Genomic DNA, 18,636 nt, shown 5'->3' on the forward strand with positions numbered 1-18,636 from the left:
GTGTGAGTGAGACGGATGGTTCGTGCCGTCCTTGGTGTCAACATCAGAGGTGATTAATGGGGTCTGTCCCTGCTCGCTCATCGCTGGGTGCACACTCTGTGAAGCTGTCCTCCATTGATAATGGTTGTGAACGGGTGATAAAGCACACAAACGATGTTCCCCAGAGAAATTCTGTTGATGGGGGAGGGAGAAGAACTGCTCACCTCAAATCTCAGAAGTGCGTCCTCCTCATTTTGCTTCAAGGACATGAAAAACAGCTTCTGTTGCGTTTCACAAATCTTTTAACCACTCGAGTACTTCGTCCACATTAAACTATCTGTGTCTTAATATCAGAGAAGTCTTATTTTGTTTCTTTTAATTTCATCCTAATTTGTTTGCATAGTGAATAGAAAGTTTATTCCTGCAATAAAAGTGCACAATAGCAATTTTTCCCTCCTTCAAGTAACAGCAGAGTTGTGTTTTTTCCACAGCACAGCTGCATGTTATCAGTTACGGTTCCCTATAGTAGGGCCTTTTACACTTTTAATTTCATCTATACTCTAAGCAATAAACTGCACAAGTATCAGGAGCACTCCCACTTTATAGGTTGGTGGTGATACTTCTGAAAAAGGGGGGCTTATAGAGGGATTTCTACACAGGCACTCTACTGGGACCACTTCATCCACACGCCCCCCTGCAGCACAGTTTATTCACTCCGTGCTCTGTGACAGTCGGCTAACTTCACACACAGTTTGCTGCTGATAGTTTTGTGCAACATGGCAGGATATTTATCAGATTTTGACGACGTGGACGACAGCTTTGAGTAAGATGGACGTTCTTATCGGAGTGAACGAGCTGTGCTGCAGTCTATAAGCCCCCCGATAGCCGCCAATAACAACAACACAGCAGCTATGAGCTAACAGAGCTATAGCACACGTTCATTCATTCATTCTTCTTAAAGTATTGGTGAAATAAAGACAGATAATGCCTTATTTAGAGGCTGCATCCTCTAAGCCCCGTTCACTCCGTTATATGGATCTCCAGTTATCTAAATATCTTCTGAAGGACGCCGACTTTCACCAAACTGTTCTCAGTGAGTAGATGAACGTATTTCATGCCAGAAATAAGGTCCAGGTTTAAAAATACCGGAGTTCCCCTTTAAGGTATTACAGGAAAACAGTTCGGCCCGATGGGACACTGCGCTTAAAGCAGATATTTTGCTTCCATCACTACATTTGGAAAGACGGACACATTTTCACCTCTTAGCAACCCAAATGGAATATGTGAGATCCGGGTTATTTAAATCATTTTCTAATACTTCTAACTCTGATGCATAGAGTTGTATAGTCTAAACAGGGCCCATAGTCTATATAGCATAGCTTTTTGAGTTGAATCCATTTGGTTTTGTTGAGATAACATGATGGATTACAAACGGTTGCTCATGTTTGTCCATGGAATGATTAGATCCTCGGTGTATTTATAGTCTTTACTCTTAAACACACATCTTAAAGTGAGATTTTTACTCATCTCACCTCCTCTCTGATAAATAGAAAGGACTAATAATTTTTTTTAATGATCGATTTAAGTGTTTACATGCAAGGCTCAACTTAAATGACACTTTCTTCTCCACAAGGAATAAAAAAGAAGAGGCTAAGCCTCTTGCCCGAGGACACACAGGAGATTTAACTTGGCACCATTCAAGTATAAAATAATCTCTCCCTGGTCAGCCTGTCCCTTTCAGCAATATAGAGGCAATATTCTGAACTGAACATGGCTTTCTCTCACCCAACGCGTTGTTTAAGCTCTCCAAGGACAGCTGTGTTCCAAAACCAGTAAATAGTCAGGATGAGCGTGGACGACTCAGTGTGAAAAGTGACTCAGTGCTGCTTTAACAAAAGATCTTTTAAACTCGGAGCATTGGTAAAAATCTTGTGTAGGAGTTAAAAACAGCCACAGATCTTTTAAAGTTGCACGATGTGTCCGTGACTTTTGCTTGAACTTGGATAAGTTGGTCACTTTATGAAACACCTACGCTTTCAGCAGCTTTCTGTGTGTTTTCCCCTGAGAATAGATGCTTTTATCCAGTCAAAGCAAATTAAAATGCAACAAAATGCATATAATGGGGTCATTTCACCATGGCTTTCTCACACAATTTAGATGTTCTCAGATGATTTGGATAAGAAAAAGACGAGTTTTCCAATAAAAACAACCAAATGGGTCGTTTGGATCCCACCCACAGATACGTCCTCTGAACAACTCTACCACAAAGAAGCAAACACCATCCTCAGGTGCTTCCTGTTAACAAGTCACAAAGACACTTCAGGAGGGAGGACAGGGGGGGGTGCTACACATAGCACTTTCCATAACACGTTGCAATGCTTTCTCACATCCTGGCTGGATAAATATCATAGCATCACTTGGTTTGGGGTAGAAATCAAAACTACTTGGTTGAAATTAGGGATAAAATGCATTCTTTCTCCTTAAAAAGGTGCCATTTTTACACTTAACATGCAGTTGCTTTCTCCGGCTTCCTCCCACCCGCCAAAAACACGCATGTTGTTTATGATTGGTGGCTCTAAATTGTCCCGAGGTGTGAGTGTGAGCGACCGGCCACTGAGGAGCACGAACCAGGGTATTTCTGGTGCCGGTCCCAAGCCCGGGAAAATGGTGAGGGTTGCATCAGGAAGGGCATCTGGCGTAATCAATTATGCAAGAGCGACTTTCTGTGGTGACCCCTGATGAAGGGAGAGGCCGAAAGAAGAAGAAGAGGATGCAGTTAAACATAAAGGGGCCACATTTAGAAGAAGAGAAGAAGAAGAGGATGCAGTTAAACATAAAGGGGCCACATTTAGAAGAAGAGAAGAAGAAGAGGATGCAGTTAAACATGAAGGGGCCACATTTAGAAGAAGAGAAGAAGAAGAGGATGCAGTTAAACATAAAGGGGCCACATTTAGAAGAAGAGAAGAAGAAGAGGATGCAGTTAAACATGAAGGGGCCACATTTAGAAGAAGAGAAGAAGAAGAGGATGCAGTTAAACATAAAGGGGCCACATTTAGAAGAAGAGAAGAAGAAGAGGATGCAGTTAAACATAAAGGGGCCACATTTAGAAGAAGAGAAGAAGAAGAGGATGCAGTTAAACATAAAGGGGCCACATTTAGAAGAAGAGAAGAAGAAGAGGATGCAGTTAAACATGAAGGGGCCACATTTAGAAGAAGAGAAGAAGAAGAGGATGCAGTTAAACATGAAGGGGCCACATTTTGAAGAAGAGAAGAAGAAGAGGATGCAGTTAAACATAAAGGGGCCACATTTAGAAGAAGAGAAGAAGAAGAGGATGCAGTTAAACATAAAGGGGCCACATTTAGAAGAAGAGAAGAAGAAGAGGATGCAGTTAAACATGAAGGGGCCACATTTAGAAGAAGAGAATAAGAAGAGGATGCAGTTAAACATGAAGGGGCCACATTTTGAAGAAGAGAAGAAGAAGAGGATGCAGTTAAACATAAAGGGGCCACATTTAGAAGAAGAGAAGAAGAAGAGGATGCAGTTAAACATAAAGGGGCCACATTTAGAAGAAGAGAAGAAGAAGAAGATGCAGTTAAACATAAAGGGGCCACATTTAGAAGAAGAGAAGAAGAAGAGGATGCAGTTAAACATAAAGGGGCCACATTTAGAAGAAGAGATTTGTATTTTCAAAGATGGATGGAAAACAGTTAGTGACACAAAGACCCTAAAATGCCTTTTCTATAAACTTCTGTCACATGACCTTTACAGTATTCCAAAGATAAAGAGCTCGACATTGACAATGTTTACAGTTGAGTCAGCAAGACCTGGAACAGTAAAAAGGTTAATGCTTGATGGATTTATTCTATCTTTTTGAGTAGATTGTGGCAAATATTCAGCATCCATTAGAGTTTTGGTTTATAGTCATTCCAATACTGACTCTCCTTTTAGCTCTTTTTAGACGTTTTAACAACTCTGCCTTCAAAAAGTAAAACTCTTTTAGTTGATTGAAGGGCACCAGCACAAAGATGTCACTCTTAATTTGCAGAGGGAGCTAAAAGAAAGATGAGAGCAGCCATTATTCTCCAGGCCGAACCACACAGCTCATAAATTCCCCTTGCTGGTCTTTCCTCTGGGACCACCGCCCATCTTGGGGCTGCAGGCTGATGAAGACGGCTGGTGCGGACCACAGGGTTTGAGGCAGGAACCTGCCGCTCTGCAGCCATGGGACTGCTGAGGACTGGTGACAGATGGAAGAGCAGGAACACACAGTCCTTGAGCTGGTCCCGCTGTTTCCTCTCTAACACTATCACTTGTTTTTCTGCACCCGTTACATCTCAGGCTCAAACAGTAGCGATTCCTTTTAATCTAATATCTGAATCGGTTTTCTTTTTTCCTTCTTCTCATCTCTCATTTCTCTTTATCTGTGGATTTCTGTGTCCTCCTCCTCATTGTTTTCTCAAAGCCGTCACTCCTCTCAGTGCTTTGCTTCTCGTTTTCACGCTCAGTCCATTATTCCTTTTCTTCTTTCCTGCTCTTTTTCATTGTTTATCATTTTGTGCACAACATTTTGCTCCTTTCTGTATCCTTGTCTTCATGTTTCCTTATTTCCTCTTCTTCTCCTGATCCTTTACTGCTCCACAGACGGCTCTTTGCGTGTGGTTTCACCCTGAAACATGTGACTATAACATTCACACACAATGTAGCTGCCCTTGGAGCCCAAATTCACCTGGAGGACGTGCACTTGATCTAACTTTAATAGCACACAGGAACAAGAACAGATCTGTACACAGACATTTTGTTCCCCTTCTGCAGAGCCTCATCTGCATGCACAGTCAAAGCACCACTGATGCAGCCATGCTCTCTTTGTTTTTCACACGCTTTCCATGTTAAATGCGAGCCTTTATCTTGCTGCTCACAGTCTAATCCATCTTTTGACCCAATCATCCATAACTTCCAACACTTCTCTCTGATCCCCCCTCAGTTGTCACTCTTCTTCCAATTAAGTCTCTTCTGACTTCAGCCCCCAGGCCTCAGTCAGCCTAAAGAAATTCCTCTAAAGTTGTGATTAGTTACCATTACTCAGCGTTGTGGGCTAACGAACTGCTGCATGTCTGTCAGCTTTATAAAATTATAACATGTCATAATTATTACATGTTTAAAGAATTTAACTATATTTCCAAGGTTCAATCAACATTAAATGCAGATGCTTTCTTTTGCAAATTGTTACAAGCTTATGTTTTACTTTACGTGAAAGTTATAAACTATAAAATGTCCAAAAATGCTTGAAGGGAGTTATAAATATACAGAGTTCGGCTCCATCCAACCAAATATCTTCCAAAGAATTATTTAATTTCAATTTAGCAGTCCGGTTCAGTTTGAAAGGGTAAGAAATATTTATAAAAATAAATTAAATAAAAAAACATGGCTTGGCTTGAATATTGAATACAAGGTTACAGGTTGCCAAGGTAACAGTCTCTGCGCCTTTATTTTGACACATTTCACATTGTCTGTTACATGTTTTCTTGTGAGATTATCGAGTCAAATATCCATATAGGATGATATTCTTCAACTTCCATTTGTCATAAACTTTATACTGTTTTTATAGTAAAGGACAATCAAATAAAAGCTTTAAAAAGAAAGAACAACAAAGGGTTATTGATAGAGGCAGACCGTGGTCCTGAGCTCAATTCAAGGTTATTTCATTAAAATACTGAGCCTCCATGTTTTCTGTGTCTTTGGCTGATTGATGACCATCTTTCTGTTTGTGCCATACATTAGTCTGAGACTCTTTCCCGTGTTTTCGTCCCAGAGAGCAGATGTATAGGAGAATTGTTTTTTGGCCTCAACATGAAGGATTACATTAGATGCTGCTGCATGTGGACCTAATGGCCTTGAACTAATCATGTCTCATAGTGATAAATTTATATCATTACTCGTAGTTGCAGTTGTCCAAGCAACTCCTGCAAAACGTAGAACTCTAATTAAGTACTTTAAATCCTTTCCTGTGTGGTTTTTCTTTTTCTTGGAGTTGAGACTGTCATTTCTTACTCTGAAGCGTTCTCACTGCACAGCTCAGAGGCTCCACAGTAGGCGGCTTTTGATGACACCAAGGCTTTTGGGAACAGCAACTGTCACAGACTTCTACACAGCAACTTTGTCACAATCAGACGAGCTAATTAGCCTTGAGCATCGAGATCAGTCATGCGGAGGTTTGAGAGAGGCAAACATCGATAAACAGCAGCATAAGGGGAATGACGGAGAGGATCGTGAAAAGACAGAAAGAATCATTAACTCAGAGATATAACAACATAAATAGGCTTAAATGTCTGATTCATACTGAACACTGAATATGAGTTTCAGGGATATCTTTGCAAAACTAATTCAATACACTCTTTTCCTGTCACAACCACATTGAAAAGTATAAAATATTGCCTTAATACCAATGCAATCCAATTATATAGACCTGCATTTTTTACAAATGAATATCTGTTGCTGCAGAAAAGAGGAGAAAATATCTCATGGTGTCAGGAATGTAGGAGATTACTTATTTACTTAGTCTTCCCCTTGTCCCCTAAAGTGTTCCTCATCACAACTGACTTCACCACAAACTAAACTATCGTAACATTTGGTGTAAATCAGCAACATTCGGAGGATTAAAATGATTCTTCAGGTACTGAAAGTAAAATATGTTCGTGCAGCTGGATGAAAAAACCCAGTAAGATCAAAAGGTGAAACATATATCCAGTGCTGGTGTTACTTCAGAGGAAAACATATATGTTTATAACATTTTCAGAGATATCTCAGAGGAATTTATGAATGGGACAACTCTATAATGTCGAGGTCTCCTAGCAGTATGTGTATCAAACCAAATTGAAGTAAAACCTCATTCAGATATCTTGGATTTCCCCACAATAACATAATCTGTGTACAATCATGTTAAAAACTGCATGATTAGGCTCTTGCTTCCATTCATCCTGTGTTTGTGAACCTCTTTACCTGCTCTGTATTGCTCAGTTGAGGAGCATCTTCCCTTTAATGGGCAGTTTTCACTCACCTTCTTATTCATGTTATGAATTCAAAACATAGCTGGAACCTGGGCCAACGTGTCCTCTGTCAGACGCACTTAAATATGGTAAAAATAAATGAATTAATCAGCAGTCACTCGGTTAAGGACTGGGGATTGTCCAGGGATGTCAAACTCCGGTCCTGGAGGGCCGCTGTCCTGCAGGTTTTAGATGCTTCAACGCACCTGATTCAGATTAAATGAATCTCTTCTAAAGATTGTTACATTCTGCACAAACCAGCTAATGAGGCATTGATCTGAATCAGGTGTGTTGGAGCAGGGAAACAGCTAAAACCTGCAGGACAGCGGCCCTCGAGGACCGGAGTTTGCCATCCCTGGCTTAGACTTAGGCTCTGTCTTTGAGTTTTTCCTCCAGAGAGCCGGCGAAGCTCGGCTCCTCAGCCAAGCGCAGAGCAGGATGGAGACAAAGGTCCTAACGAAGACAGGAAGTGTGCTCAACTGAGGGCACGAGGACAGCAAAAAGCATTTCAAATTTGCCCAGTGTGGTCTGGGAAGTCCAAGTCTGATTAAAATCAATTTCTTTCCTGCAAGTTGGAGGTGAGCAAAGAGTCAAGGGTCCAGGATCTGAGCACTGATCGAGCACTGGCTTGTTCCCAGCCATTGAGCTGGTGAGAAGAGTCGATGCCTCAGGAGTGAGAACACACAGGCAGAGCCTCGTGTAGAGGCAATGTGCCAAAGCACAGTGGGAGCTCAACATGCAGGGTCACACTCAGGATCAGCCTGTGCAGCTCCTCCATTTGGAGTCGTTTGTGCCAAGTCATTTTTAAAATGGAGCATCGGGGCCTGAATAAAGGCAGTCTCTGTTTTGAAACGATGTTCTTCCCAGATGGATGAATTTGTGTGAATGTTAAAGTGCAGCATATGGCTTCATCTGAGTTTCGACTGCTCTGTCTGTTGGGATTGTGCACAGGAGCCCTGTTCCTTACACAAAGGTGACGCAGCTGGAGTATAAACTGGGGTCATCGAAAGTGAATAAAATCCCTCAGATCGGACGAAACACATCAGCAGTGCAGTGACATATGAAGCATGTCAAATGATGCTCTGTACACACACAGAAGTGGTACTAAGGCTCGAGTGGGATGTGCCAGCAGACCTTTAAATAAGCTAAACTTCATTAAGTAATCACTCGATTAAAATCTCAAAATTCTGAATCCAAGATTTTGCTAATGACAAAAAAGCTTAAAATGACTATTTAAGTTTTGAATAGAATGCAGTGAAGTCATAAGATAATAGATTCAGAAGATCATATGAACAGATAAGAGACTAAATGCATGTCTTTACTTTCTTCTTCTGATCTGGTGTATAGCATATCTAACAAGTTCAGCCGAGGGATGAGATGAGGAGCTGAATGAGCTCCAGTCTCCGTTTATCGTCATCCTTTTCACAGCACTCGAAGCCTTTTGTTCTCAGGTCTTGACCCATGGTCCAAGTGCACACTTTGCATGAGGATGTAAATTCCTGTCGGAGAAAAGGCTAAAGAGAGCAGCACAAAGGCAATCAAGAGAAAGGCTAATGATTAATTGCAGTTTCTTTTATCTCAGGCTCTTGTACGTGGCGCTCACCTCTTGTTCCCTCCATTGTCGCAGACTTTTGTCTTTGATCCAGTCGAGGGCAGATTGTGCTGCTCTTTCACTGGCATAAAGATCAGAAACACAAAGCAATATCTATTGAATTATCCATATCTTAGATGTGCCACTGTACGCACATCCGGACTGAGAGCCATAATGAGCAATTATTTGTGAACTGCCGATGTCGTCTGTTAAAGAGTTTGACTTTTTTCACTCCACTGAACACAATATCCTTCACTTTCTGTCACAATTATCAACAGGGGCCACCAAAGACATGGGCAAGATGCTTGGTGGAGAGGAGGAGAAGGATCCTGATGCTCAGAAAAAAGAGGAGGAGAGGCAAGAAGCACTGAGGCAACAGGAGGAGGAGAGGAAGGCCAAGTATGCAAAAATGGAGGCAGAGAGAGAAAACATCCGACAGGGCATCAGAGACAAGGTAAAAAGAACATTTAGTTTAGTGAATTTGTGTTTTTCTTTTCTTTTCTTGCTTCTTACCAAAAAGTTTTGGCTGCATTTCAAACACATTAGAAAAGTATTCAGTACAACAGTAACATTGTCCTCTACAAATGGTTTTATACATTAAAAAGTATTCATTATCCTCCTGATGATGAATCGTTCAGTTGATTTCCTGTAATGTTATATTAATATAATGTGGTTTTGGGTATCAGAGCATGCAGCTGGTTCATTTATGCTGTAACGTTTTATTATAAATGTTAGAAAAACTGCAGGTAGATGCACGTTTTTCAGGGAAACTCTTCACCCTGACAGCTATGGTCAGTTTGAACTTGACCCTTGGAACATGTGGTGAAGATTTCAGTCCAAACCTGAGTTGAAGGTTTGTTTTCTAAACCTAAAAGAAAGTCTGTTAAATACAGAAAAATAAGCTGCAATATGTCTAAAACTAATTAGCCAGTGGAAGGCCACAGTAGTTGAAGAGATGTTTATTTCCTGAAAGCCAGACTACTTTACTTTGGTTCTTTCTCCTCTCCTCAGGTTAATTTAACCCCCGCAGATCAGGTTCATATCACAAGATTAATGGTGTAAATGAATAAAACATGCTCTCTATTAGAGTCCAGTGTGCAAAGCTTCAAAGGCTTTTTTTGTCTTACTGACCCTTTTACATATGGCCAACGCTATCTTTTCTTTGATAAAGTTCTGCATACTTAATTAATCCCTTATGAAATATTGAATGATTGAAATATTTCTCTTGGCAGTGCTAATAATAGATGGAATATTTCACATGAACACCCTTTGACGGCTTTCAGGCTGAGTTTAAAACTTTTCCGTGTGTATTCCTTGTAAAACTGTGTTTGAAGCTTGGGGATCAGCCCTGAACTCTGCAAAGTCTGAGCAACAATAAGGAATAAGGAGCGAGAAAGTGCAGTGTGACAGCATATCTTTGGAAAGTGTTTGATTATAGCGAGCAGAGAGGGGCTGACTGAGCGTGACGGTCCTCACTTGAACTGATGTAAGTTTTTGTTACTGTGGAACGACTCTGAGAGCGAGACAGAGACAGATTGCAGGAGATTTAGATGGCGCAGCATGAAGGGAAACCACAGAGCAAACAGTGAGAACAAAGGGAGATATAGAGAGAGACTCACAACCAAACACATCAGTGGTTTTTACTGTCATGAAGTCAACAAAAACATTTCTCAAGCTTTAAAAGGGGAACTCCGGTATTTTTAAACCTTATTTCTGGCATGAAATACGTTCATCTACTCACCGAGAACAGTTTGGTGAAAGTCGGCATCCATCAGGAGCTATTTAGATAACTATTAGCTATTTAGATAGGTGGATAAGAGTGCCTGTGTAGAAATCCCTCCGTTAGCTCTCCTATAGCTGCAAGTAGCCACATAACAGCAGCTATGAGCTAACAGAGCTATAGCACACGTTCATTCATTCATTCTTCTTAAAGTATTGGTGAAATAAAGACAGATAATGCCTTATTTAGAGGCTGCATCCTCTAAGCCCCGTTCACTCCGTTATATGGATCTCCAGTTATCTAAATATCTTCTGAAGGACGCCGACTTTGTTTTGCCTCATGCCTCAAGGTTTAGTGATAACATATCCATGTATCTGCACATCCAACTCTCTCGGGACCTACAGTAACCTTTTGCAAAACTTCTATTCTAAATAAAGTAACTGCGTATGTTTTACTAAGTTAAATTGAAGGATTATCTATTGTTACAGCAATCGTTATGGACTGATTCAGACTTATTTCTGGGAACTGGGCATCAAGCAAATCTTTAAATGTTTTTTTGTGTTGTGATGCCTGGTAAAGGAGATTATTGTGGACCCAAACGCAGACAGGCTGGAGGCAAACTATCGATGAACCAAAGATGGATTTATTCAACAAACCGAGGGAGAACAGGTGCTCCAAAACTCTAAAAGAACAGAAGCAGGCTAAAACAAGCAGCTGGACAGGAAAACCATAGCAGAGGAAACAAATGACTGACAAATGATTGAGTGTTTTTTAGCTTTTTGGTCTCATCAATAAGTAGAGTGACAACAGATGAGTAATTACCAAGAGACAGACATGAAGGGACAAGACCAAGACAACGTTGGACAACGAGGGGTAAAGACAAGCAAAGAGTAACTTAAACTGAACTAAGGACTGAAAGTAACTCGAAAAGAAACAGAACATACATGGAATACACACAGAGTAAGACCCATGATGGCACTAAACCAAGGAAACAGAACACAAACTCTGACAACAGAATCTGATAAAGTGGTCTGAAAGCTAAAGCAGAACTCCAACAGCACCGAATTAAATCACAGAACATAGATAACATCAAAGCACTAAGAATAACGAAACCAGAGCATGGAACAAAAACCAGAGCAATGATGATAATCAGCTAAATAAAGTGAACATTACATGTGAAACCAAGAGGCTAAAAGGTAAAAAATACACAAGAATAACCCCAAGAACAAACCAAAACCTCCAGACCCTCACATTAGGATTTATCTTCCACTATACACCATCACAATGGCGTCATCGTGTCTTATAGGTGATAGTTTGGAAATAGGAATGTCTTGGAATTGTTTTGTAACTGTGAAGACTTCCCTTCTTAGCTAAATTTATAACTCAAGGATGGTTTTATTATGGCAGAAACTTAACGTTGAGCTGGATGTAGACTTGAGTGAAAGGCAGACTTACCTTTAATGTCTCACGACGCAGCCTGACTGCTTCACTTGGAGACATGCACATCCTCCCACAGCCCTCATGTAGCAGAGGCAGAGTCTAGTCGCCCTCATTTAAAATATTTATTGCACCAGAATCCTATTAAAGTGTGCCTGGCAAAGCAGCAAAGAGGTCATGGAGGAGTCTGGATGATTTTCCACTCTTGTGCCTCAAGATTAGCCATCATTCAGCCTGCCGGCCTTCCTCTACTCTGCAATTCAGCTGTATTGATTTTTAAACCAGAAGCTCAAATGAACAAAATCCCCTTTTCATAACACTGAAAATAAATCTGCAGAATTATTTCCAAATTTCCAATTAATTAAGAACGAACATAATCCCCTCTGTATCAGTTTAGTTGAACAAATTAAATACTTAACGTTTGAGCTAATGCATGCTGCTCTTACTATATTCTGCATTAGAGACAAACTGTTTCAGGTTGCCCAGACCTCTTTGTTTCACATTGTTGTCCTTCCATGCAAACTTTAACATGCAATGGGAGATTTTTAAGTCATACATTGACCAGTTTGGTTGACTTCACCTGACTCTTTAATTGGAACAAAAAATATCCAGTCTGCTCATTTTAGGAGATGCAGCAGTTAAAGCTTCCACATGCACTCACAACCACACAAAAACAATCAATAACTCAAATTTTAACTTGAGGTTCGGTTCTAGTTGCTGCAGTTGCTGTTCAAGGGTATATTATGCACTGTGCTACAGGTGGATGCCGCCTGAAGCTGTATCCATTTAAAAGAAGAAATCTGCATTGCTTTGCAAGAACTTTTCAGTGAACACAGTTTATATAAAGTAAATAAAGAAAATAATTGGTTAAATTAAGGCATATAAAAACTTAGAGGACCTTCATTACCATGATTACAATGAAAAAGACGGTCCTAAACCTGGTATTTTGAGGCATTGTATCAGGCTGGGCAGGCAAACGAGTTCTCAACTCATGTTTTCTATGTTTACACAAAGAAAACATTCAGTTATGTCAAAGCTTTCAGTGTGCTGGGAATAAATGGGATGTCCTTTGGCATCATCTGTGCTGCAAAGAGCAAACTATTAATCAGTTCTTTAAGACTGTCTTCTTACAAGTAACTAATGTGTGAGTATCTGCAGTGACACTATGTTGGTTTAGTTGCTAAAACATAACCTACATTTTAGTCCACATTAGATTTAAAATACACAGCACCAACTTCAGAGAAAATGTGTTCATATTAGGCTAAAAATACCTTCTACTTCCTGCTTTTCTTGCAGTATGGCATCAAGAAGAAGGAGGAGAAGGAAGCCGAGGCAGCTGCTGCTATGGAGCAGGCCTCCGAGGGCAGTCTTACCCGCCCCAAAAAGGCCGTCCCCACCGGCTGTGGTGATGAAGAGGAGGAGGAGAGCATCGTGGATACAGTCATGAAGTTCATCCCGGCACCTCTCATGGATATGTTCAATAAAAAGTAACAGTGTCTTTAGATGAAATATGGTTAACTTCTTACAAAGTCCTTCTAATTAACGCTGTACCAGCCTGCCCCACCCAAACCTGCAGTCATACTTTTCTTCACCCGTGTCCAACAAATTTCCAACGCCCTGGAAATGCGCAGCGTGCCATGATTTTGTCTTTGAGCAGTGACTCATACTTTTTAATTTACTGAGCAGAGTATCTCGCCTTGATAATCTGTAAATCTATTTTAAAAAGTATGCAACACCTACACAAATCTAATGTCTTTAAGACAACTTTATGCCACGTTTTCAAAATGTCCAGCACTCAGAATAAGACCAGATATCACCCATTATTCACCCTTTTGTTTGTAAATAGCCTCAGTTGAATAAAAAAAAGAGTACTATATATACGAGTGAAATGTGAGATAACAAGATGAAGAGTATAAGCCATATTTTTAACTGTTTAGAAATTATCCAAACCGTATCAAAATTTGATTAGATTTTCCATTTATGCTAATATTTGATACATACAGTGTATATAAACACCTGCGTTTTTGTTGGCTTTTGTTCACCCTGTAAACTGCCCATCATGTTCTCATTGACTCGCAGTGATATGAGCTCTGCATTCAAAACCACATCTATAAACCAGAAAGTGAAGGAATTCATTTGAAATAAGACATTTTTTTGCTTTGTTTACCTTTTTTAGCATGCAGTTTAATGGTCGTGAAGTGACGTGCATATAAGGATTAACATTTATTTGTCATGATTAAGCAGAATACGTTGATATTTGAGGCAATAACTGGTTCTCCATTTTACTTAACTGAAGTTTCATCCAACATGTACAGTACCTGATAATTGACTTTGTGTCTAAAATGTTCTTCCATGGGGAAATCTGTACATTTTCTCCATATGTAAGGCGTGTCCTAAAGCAGTAAGATGGCATTCTTTAAATCCTATAAATTCACTGGCTATACATGTTTGTGGTTTACAAAGTCAGTTATATGTCATGTGGCAGGTGTCTGCTTTTTGTATTAGGGCGGCCAGTAAATACTGAATTATTTTAACATTTTCATAATCTTTATTATCATGTGAAAAAAAAGACATTTCACACACACACAACTATGTTGTGTAGACACTATATGTGAACAGACAGTGACAATAGTGCAATATATTGTTTAAAATGAAGTTGTACTGTGTCCGTTGGTTGAACTGATGGGAGTGAAGTCCCAAATCAGCAATAACAGACAATCTTCATCATTGTGTGTTTAAAGTTACTCCTAAATGTGTTAGTCGACGTTAAAGGCACAAAAACGTGTCTACATAACCTACTGTAGTAACGTGAGACCTCTGTAGGTCAAACATATTTAATTAAAACAGAGAAAAGAGGGAAAGTTTGTTTCATGTTGTGGAAAAATGTTCAGTTAAATGACAGAATGATGAGCACAACCGTGATTTGTGTTTGAAATTGCATTTGAAAAGACTGATTAAACTGTGGGTTTTTACAGACTGACGTTAACAACTCATGCACAGGTGTGAAGAAGTTTGACCTTTTTTTTTAAAGCCCTACATGACCATCACAAAAAAAGACAAAAAGAAAAGACCATTCACCGTCTCTGCAGATTCTGGTCTGGCGTGCAGGTAAATTACTGCAATGGCACAAATTTAAAGATAAGGACAAAATCAGTCTATTCCCCATATGCCTTGTTTTTCTATTCCTTTTTTCTATTCCATTCCACAGTGTCTTGTTAAACATTCCAGATATTTCAGACATTCCACCAGACTTGTGCTGGTAACATGTAGGTTTACTGACAGAAAATATCTACAGAAGGCCTCAGTCAACACCTTCTTTGCTCACAAGTACATCACAATGAAAAACTTAAAATTTCCAAGCTGTTATGACATAGCAAAAGTGACTATGCTAATGTTGTAAGCTGTTATTTACTGGAGTCCTCCGTGAAGTTTAAAGGATCATCATTATTGTGATATTAGCACTGATGAGTTCAGTCTTGTGATACAATTTGTTAAAAAATGTTGTTCTGATCCACTTGTGCACAAAAGCTGTAGCTGTAATTGTTTACAAAACCACTTTTTTTGACACTTTGTCACTGTTTTCATTAAGCTAGCTTAACATCAAATTTGTGTATTCCTGTGCCGATAAGGACAACTTAGCTTTTCTCTGTGCTTTGTGAGCTGTATAATCATGAATATATGTTGAATATATTTAAAAAAGCACCAGAAGTCGAAATGTGATAAGGCCACTTATCAAATTTATTGAGCTTCCTGTGGCTTTAATGTATTTGTAAACTGCCTTTACCAGCCTATGTTTCAACAGTGCGTTAGCGGATAGTTAGCTACAAATAGTTATGGTACCATGCATTATACATCCATTATCAGAGCAGTTATTAAATCAAACCAAAGAATAGTACTGGTAGGAGTAGATTTCGCTAAGAGTTTCCATTCTTGTAATTTATTTTCAATTCTCAGGTATTCTAGCTTTATGTTTTTGCTAGTGTCGTGTTAGCTAGCTACGTTTCATCGCTAACAACCTAGCTAGCCCACAGAAACTTTTATTTATTAATTACTTATTTGTTGTTTGGCCCAAGAATATTCTAGAAAGCTATAATTACTGCCCCTGTAAAGGATTACAAGCAACAACACCTTAACATATACCACAAATGTGTTGCCAATGAGTCTTTTTCAAACTGGTGTGCTCTGAAATCAGATCACCTTTTGCATCACAACCACAAACTGAAACAACTGATCAACTCATTCATCAACGTCAATTAAATGTCAATTGATTGCGCTCGTAATGGCTTATAGACCACTGCCCAAATATACTGCCCAAGTCATGCGTAATCAATATTTTGTAGTCCAGTAAATGCTGTGTCAGAAACTCATCACAGTTTGAAGCCACTCGTTTGTGCTACATATACAGTCATTAAAAAGTTTAAAAAACTGCCTGAAAAACCCGGCTTTTAGAAGAGTAATTCTTTGATGTGACTTGAATGTAAATGTCTGATGTTTCTCTCCTCTTGCATCTGTCTTTCTCTGTTCTGTACCTGTTGAGAAGATGCTTACTGTTGCACTATTTTTTCTTTCTCGTCCGTAGTCGGTCCTGTTTCTGTCCTCTGGTGGTTGGTATTTTTGAGAAAAAAAGAAACATGTTTATTTAGTGCATTATTTTGTACTGCCAAATCTCACCCTTCTCCTTCTTTCCCTCTCAATCTCCCTATTTGTTGACAAAAGTGTATGCATGCTTATGGTGTGCGATGTAGGCAAGGTTGTTGATATAATTGTTTCGTGTCCTTCCTGTGTTTCAAAGTTCCACCTGTAAGCCTCACTGCATGCCATTTTAGACAAATAATTCAGTCTGTAACTTTCCTGCAAAAATGGAATCACCGCACACTGAGAATAAAGTGATTTCATATAATTTTTCATCGTCTTGTGTTTCTACATTCAAACAGTTCTGTAACAGTCCTTTGGCTTCAGCTACCTCAGTGTAATTTATATATATGGAAGCAGTGGTAGAGGCATGCATTTCTGATTTGGGAGGAAGTATTGCTCCTGATATAAGAGACTGAGACATGTACTCATAGATCATCCCATTGCATGACATTCGTTAAGGAAGTATGTGCAGAGACCTTCTATGTAAACCACATATTACTGTTTTTTTGTAAGTCAATCCTGTTTTCATCTCAACATGACTGTTCTGCATTTTTCACACTTTAATTTTTTCTCAAAAGGAATCTTAACATCTCTTCAATAAAAGCGAAAAGGGCTGTAAACAGAATTCACTGTGTTGTTCAAATCATGATTGGAGGGAGACCTAACTTGTGATCATGTCACAGTGAGTGCACAGACATCAAAGCGATGCAAATATCATCTCTCTTCGTAGCAGCCTGTTTATTATAAGTGGATCTGTGATATTGGTGTTTGAAACATTTTACATTGAACAAATCCACAGAATAGATAATGGGGCGAGGCCAAGCAAGGATTAGAGAAGGCAGTGGCTTCTCAGTTAGGTTTAATTCCAGCAGAAAGGAGGCTGACATTATTACGAAATGAATCGATTATCATGCTTTGACATTTTCGACTGTATTGCTCATCAGAGGTTGGGTTTGGATTTTAGATGAGGCTCCTCCAAAAGGTTATAGGCATTTATTTACCATGCAAAGCCTGTCATTTATTTACCTTCCACTCAAACAATCTTGAAGTTTCATTTTTTAAATGTCATTCTTTTCTGCAGTGCTGCTGTTTATTTACCAAAATACACACCGTATTTTTTATGCCGAATGCATCAGACAGCTTGGTTGCATGCTGTTGCACTTCAAAAGGCACATGTGGCTTGCAGAGCACATGGGGTACAAATTCTTTCTCACTGTTGCAACAGATGTTAAAGGACTTGTGCTCACAAACCTCATCATGCACAGATATGCCGATCAAACAGACAGGTTGTCAACAGCAGCAGTTCTAAGTGGGGGTCCACAACATAAAATAAAGCTTATGAAAAGGATCTTTTAAACATTTAAAGTCAGCATTTTTTAAAAGATAAATATTCACTTTATCACAATAAAGGTATGGTTAAAGGACAAAAAAACCTTAAACACTCACTAAAAGCCAAAAATCTTTGCAGCTGAATGTCCAACCTGATATAATTGTGCCACTGCAGCCCATGTGTGGATTTGGTTTGTTTGTTTTTGCCTATAACTTCTACAATCAGCCTTAACACTTGTGCACAGGGTGATATGAAATACATTAACAGAGGGAGCAGCATAATAAACTAAAATTAAGCCATAAAATTTAGAGTACTTTTAAACAGAAAAGTACCCACAGCTGTGGCTCTGAATATTAGCACTGAATGTAAATCCCCTGCAGACACATTCAAAAAGCAATTTCTAGAGAGTGAAATAGTCATAAAATATGATGTCAAATAAATTATGCAGCAGCAGCATAATGTTTGGACACACATATAGTTTAATTTTTGCATGTGTGGGTGTGTCTAAAGGTGTGAAGTATGATTCAAAATATTTTATATCAGCCTTAAATCGGTCTTTTAAAAAAGGCAGGGCATGGATTTTTTACTTTTCAGATTTGTTTTTAATTAAGCTACAGGCAGCCTAAATAAAATGTCAGCCTTTAAGCCCACAAATCCTGACATTTGAGATATCCACCTCCCTCTTGCTTTCAGTTTTTGCCCACACAAGTTCATATATCTAGGGGATAATAGCCTGATAAGTAGCTTTTGAATGACTGCTAATCAGCCTGCTGGCTACTTCAGCTAATTCACCCTTTGCTCAACTGAGCTTACTGTTTTCCAGCAATGAAAACAAAGTCAATTCCATTGGTCAGAGGAAACTTAAATCCACCGTATCAGCCAATCTGTTCATTCTCCATCC

General features: G+C 39.4%; 1 protein-coding gene across 3 annotated transcripts in view; it reads left to right on the top strand.

Annotated features, from left to right (window-relative positions):
* The window catches only part of LOC140317677 (complexin-2-like), a 57,697-nt gene extending 41,022 nt beyond the window's left edge, over nucleotides 1–16,675 (top strand). For all 3 annotated transcript variants that reach the window (XM_072395154.1, XM_072395155.1, XM_072395156.1), the window contains exons 3-4: nucleotides 8,892–9,067; nucleotides 13,067–16,675. In XM_072395154.1, coding sequence (XP_072251255.1) covers nucleotides 8,892–9,067; nucleotides 13,067–13,261 — 371 coding nt within the window. In that variant the 3' untranslated portion in view covers nucleotides 13,262–16,675. The remainder of the gene's footprint in view (nucleotides 1–8,891; nucleotides 9,068–13,066) is intronic.
* The last annotated feature ends 1,961 nt before the right edge of the window (nucleotides 16,676–18,636 follow it).

The sequence above is a fragment of the Leuresthes tenuis genome, unplaced genomic scaffold (assembly GCF_036924035.1).
Source record: "Leuresthes tenuis unplaced genomic scaffold, fLeuTen1.0.hap1 SCAF_11, whole genome shotgun sequence".
NCBI lineage: Eukaryota > Metazoa > Chordata > Actinopteri > Atheriniformes > Atherinopsidae > Leuresthes > Leuresthes tenuis.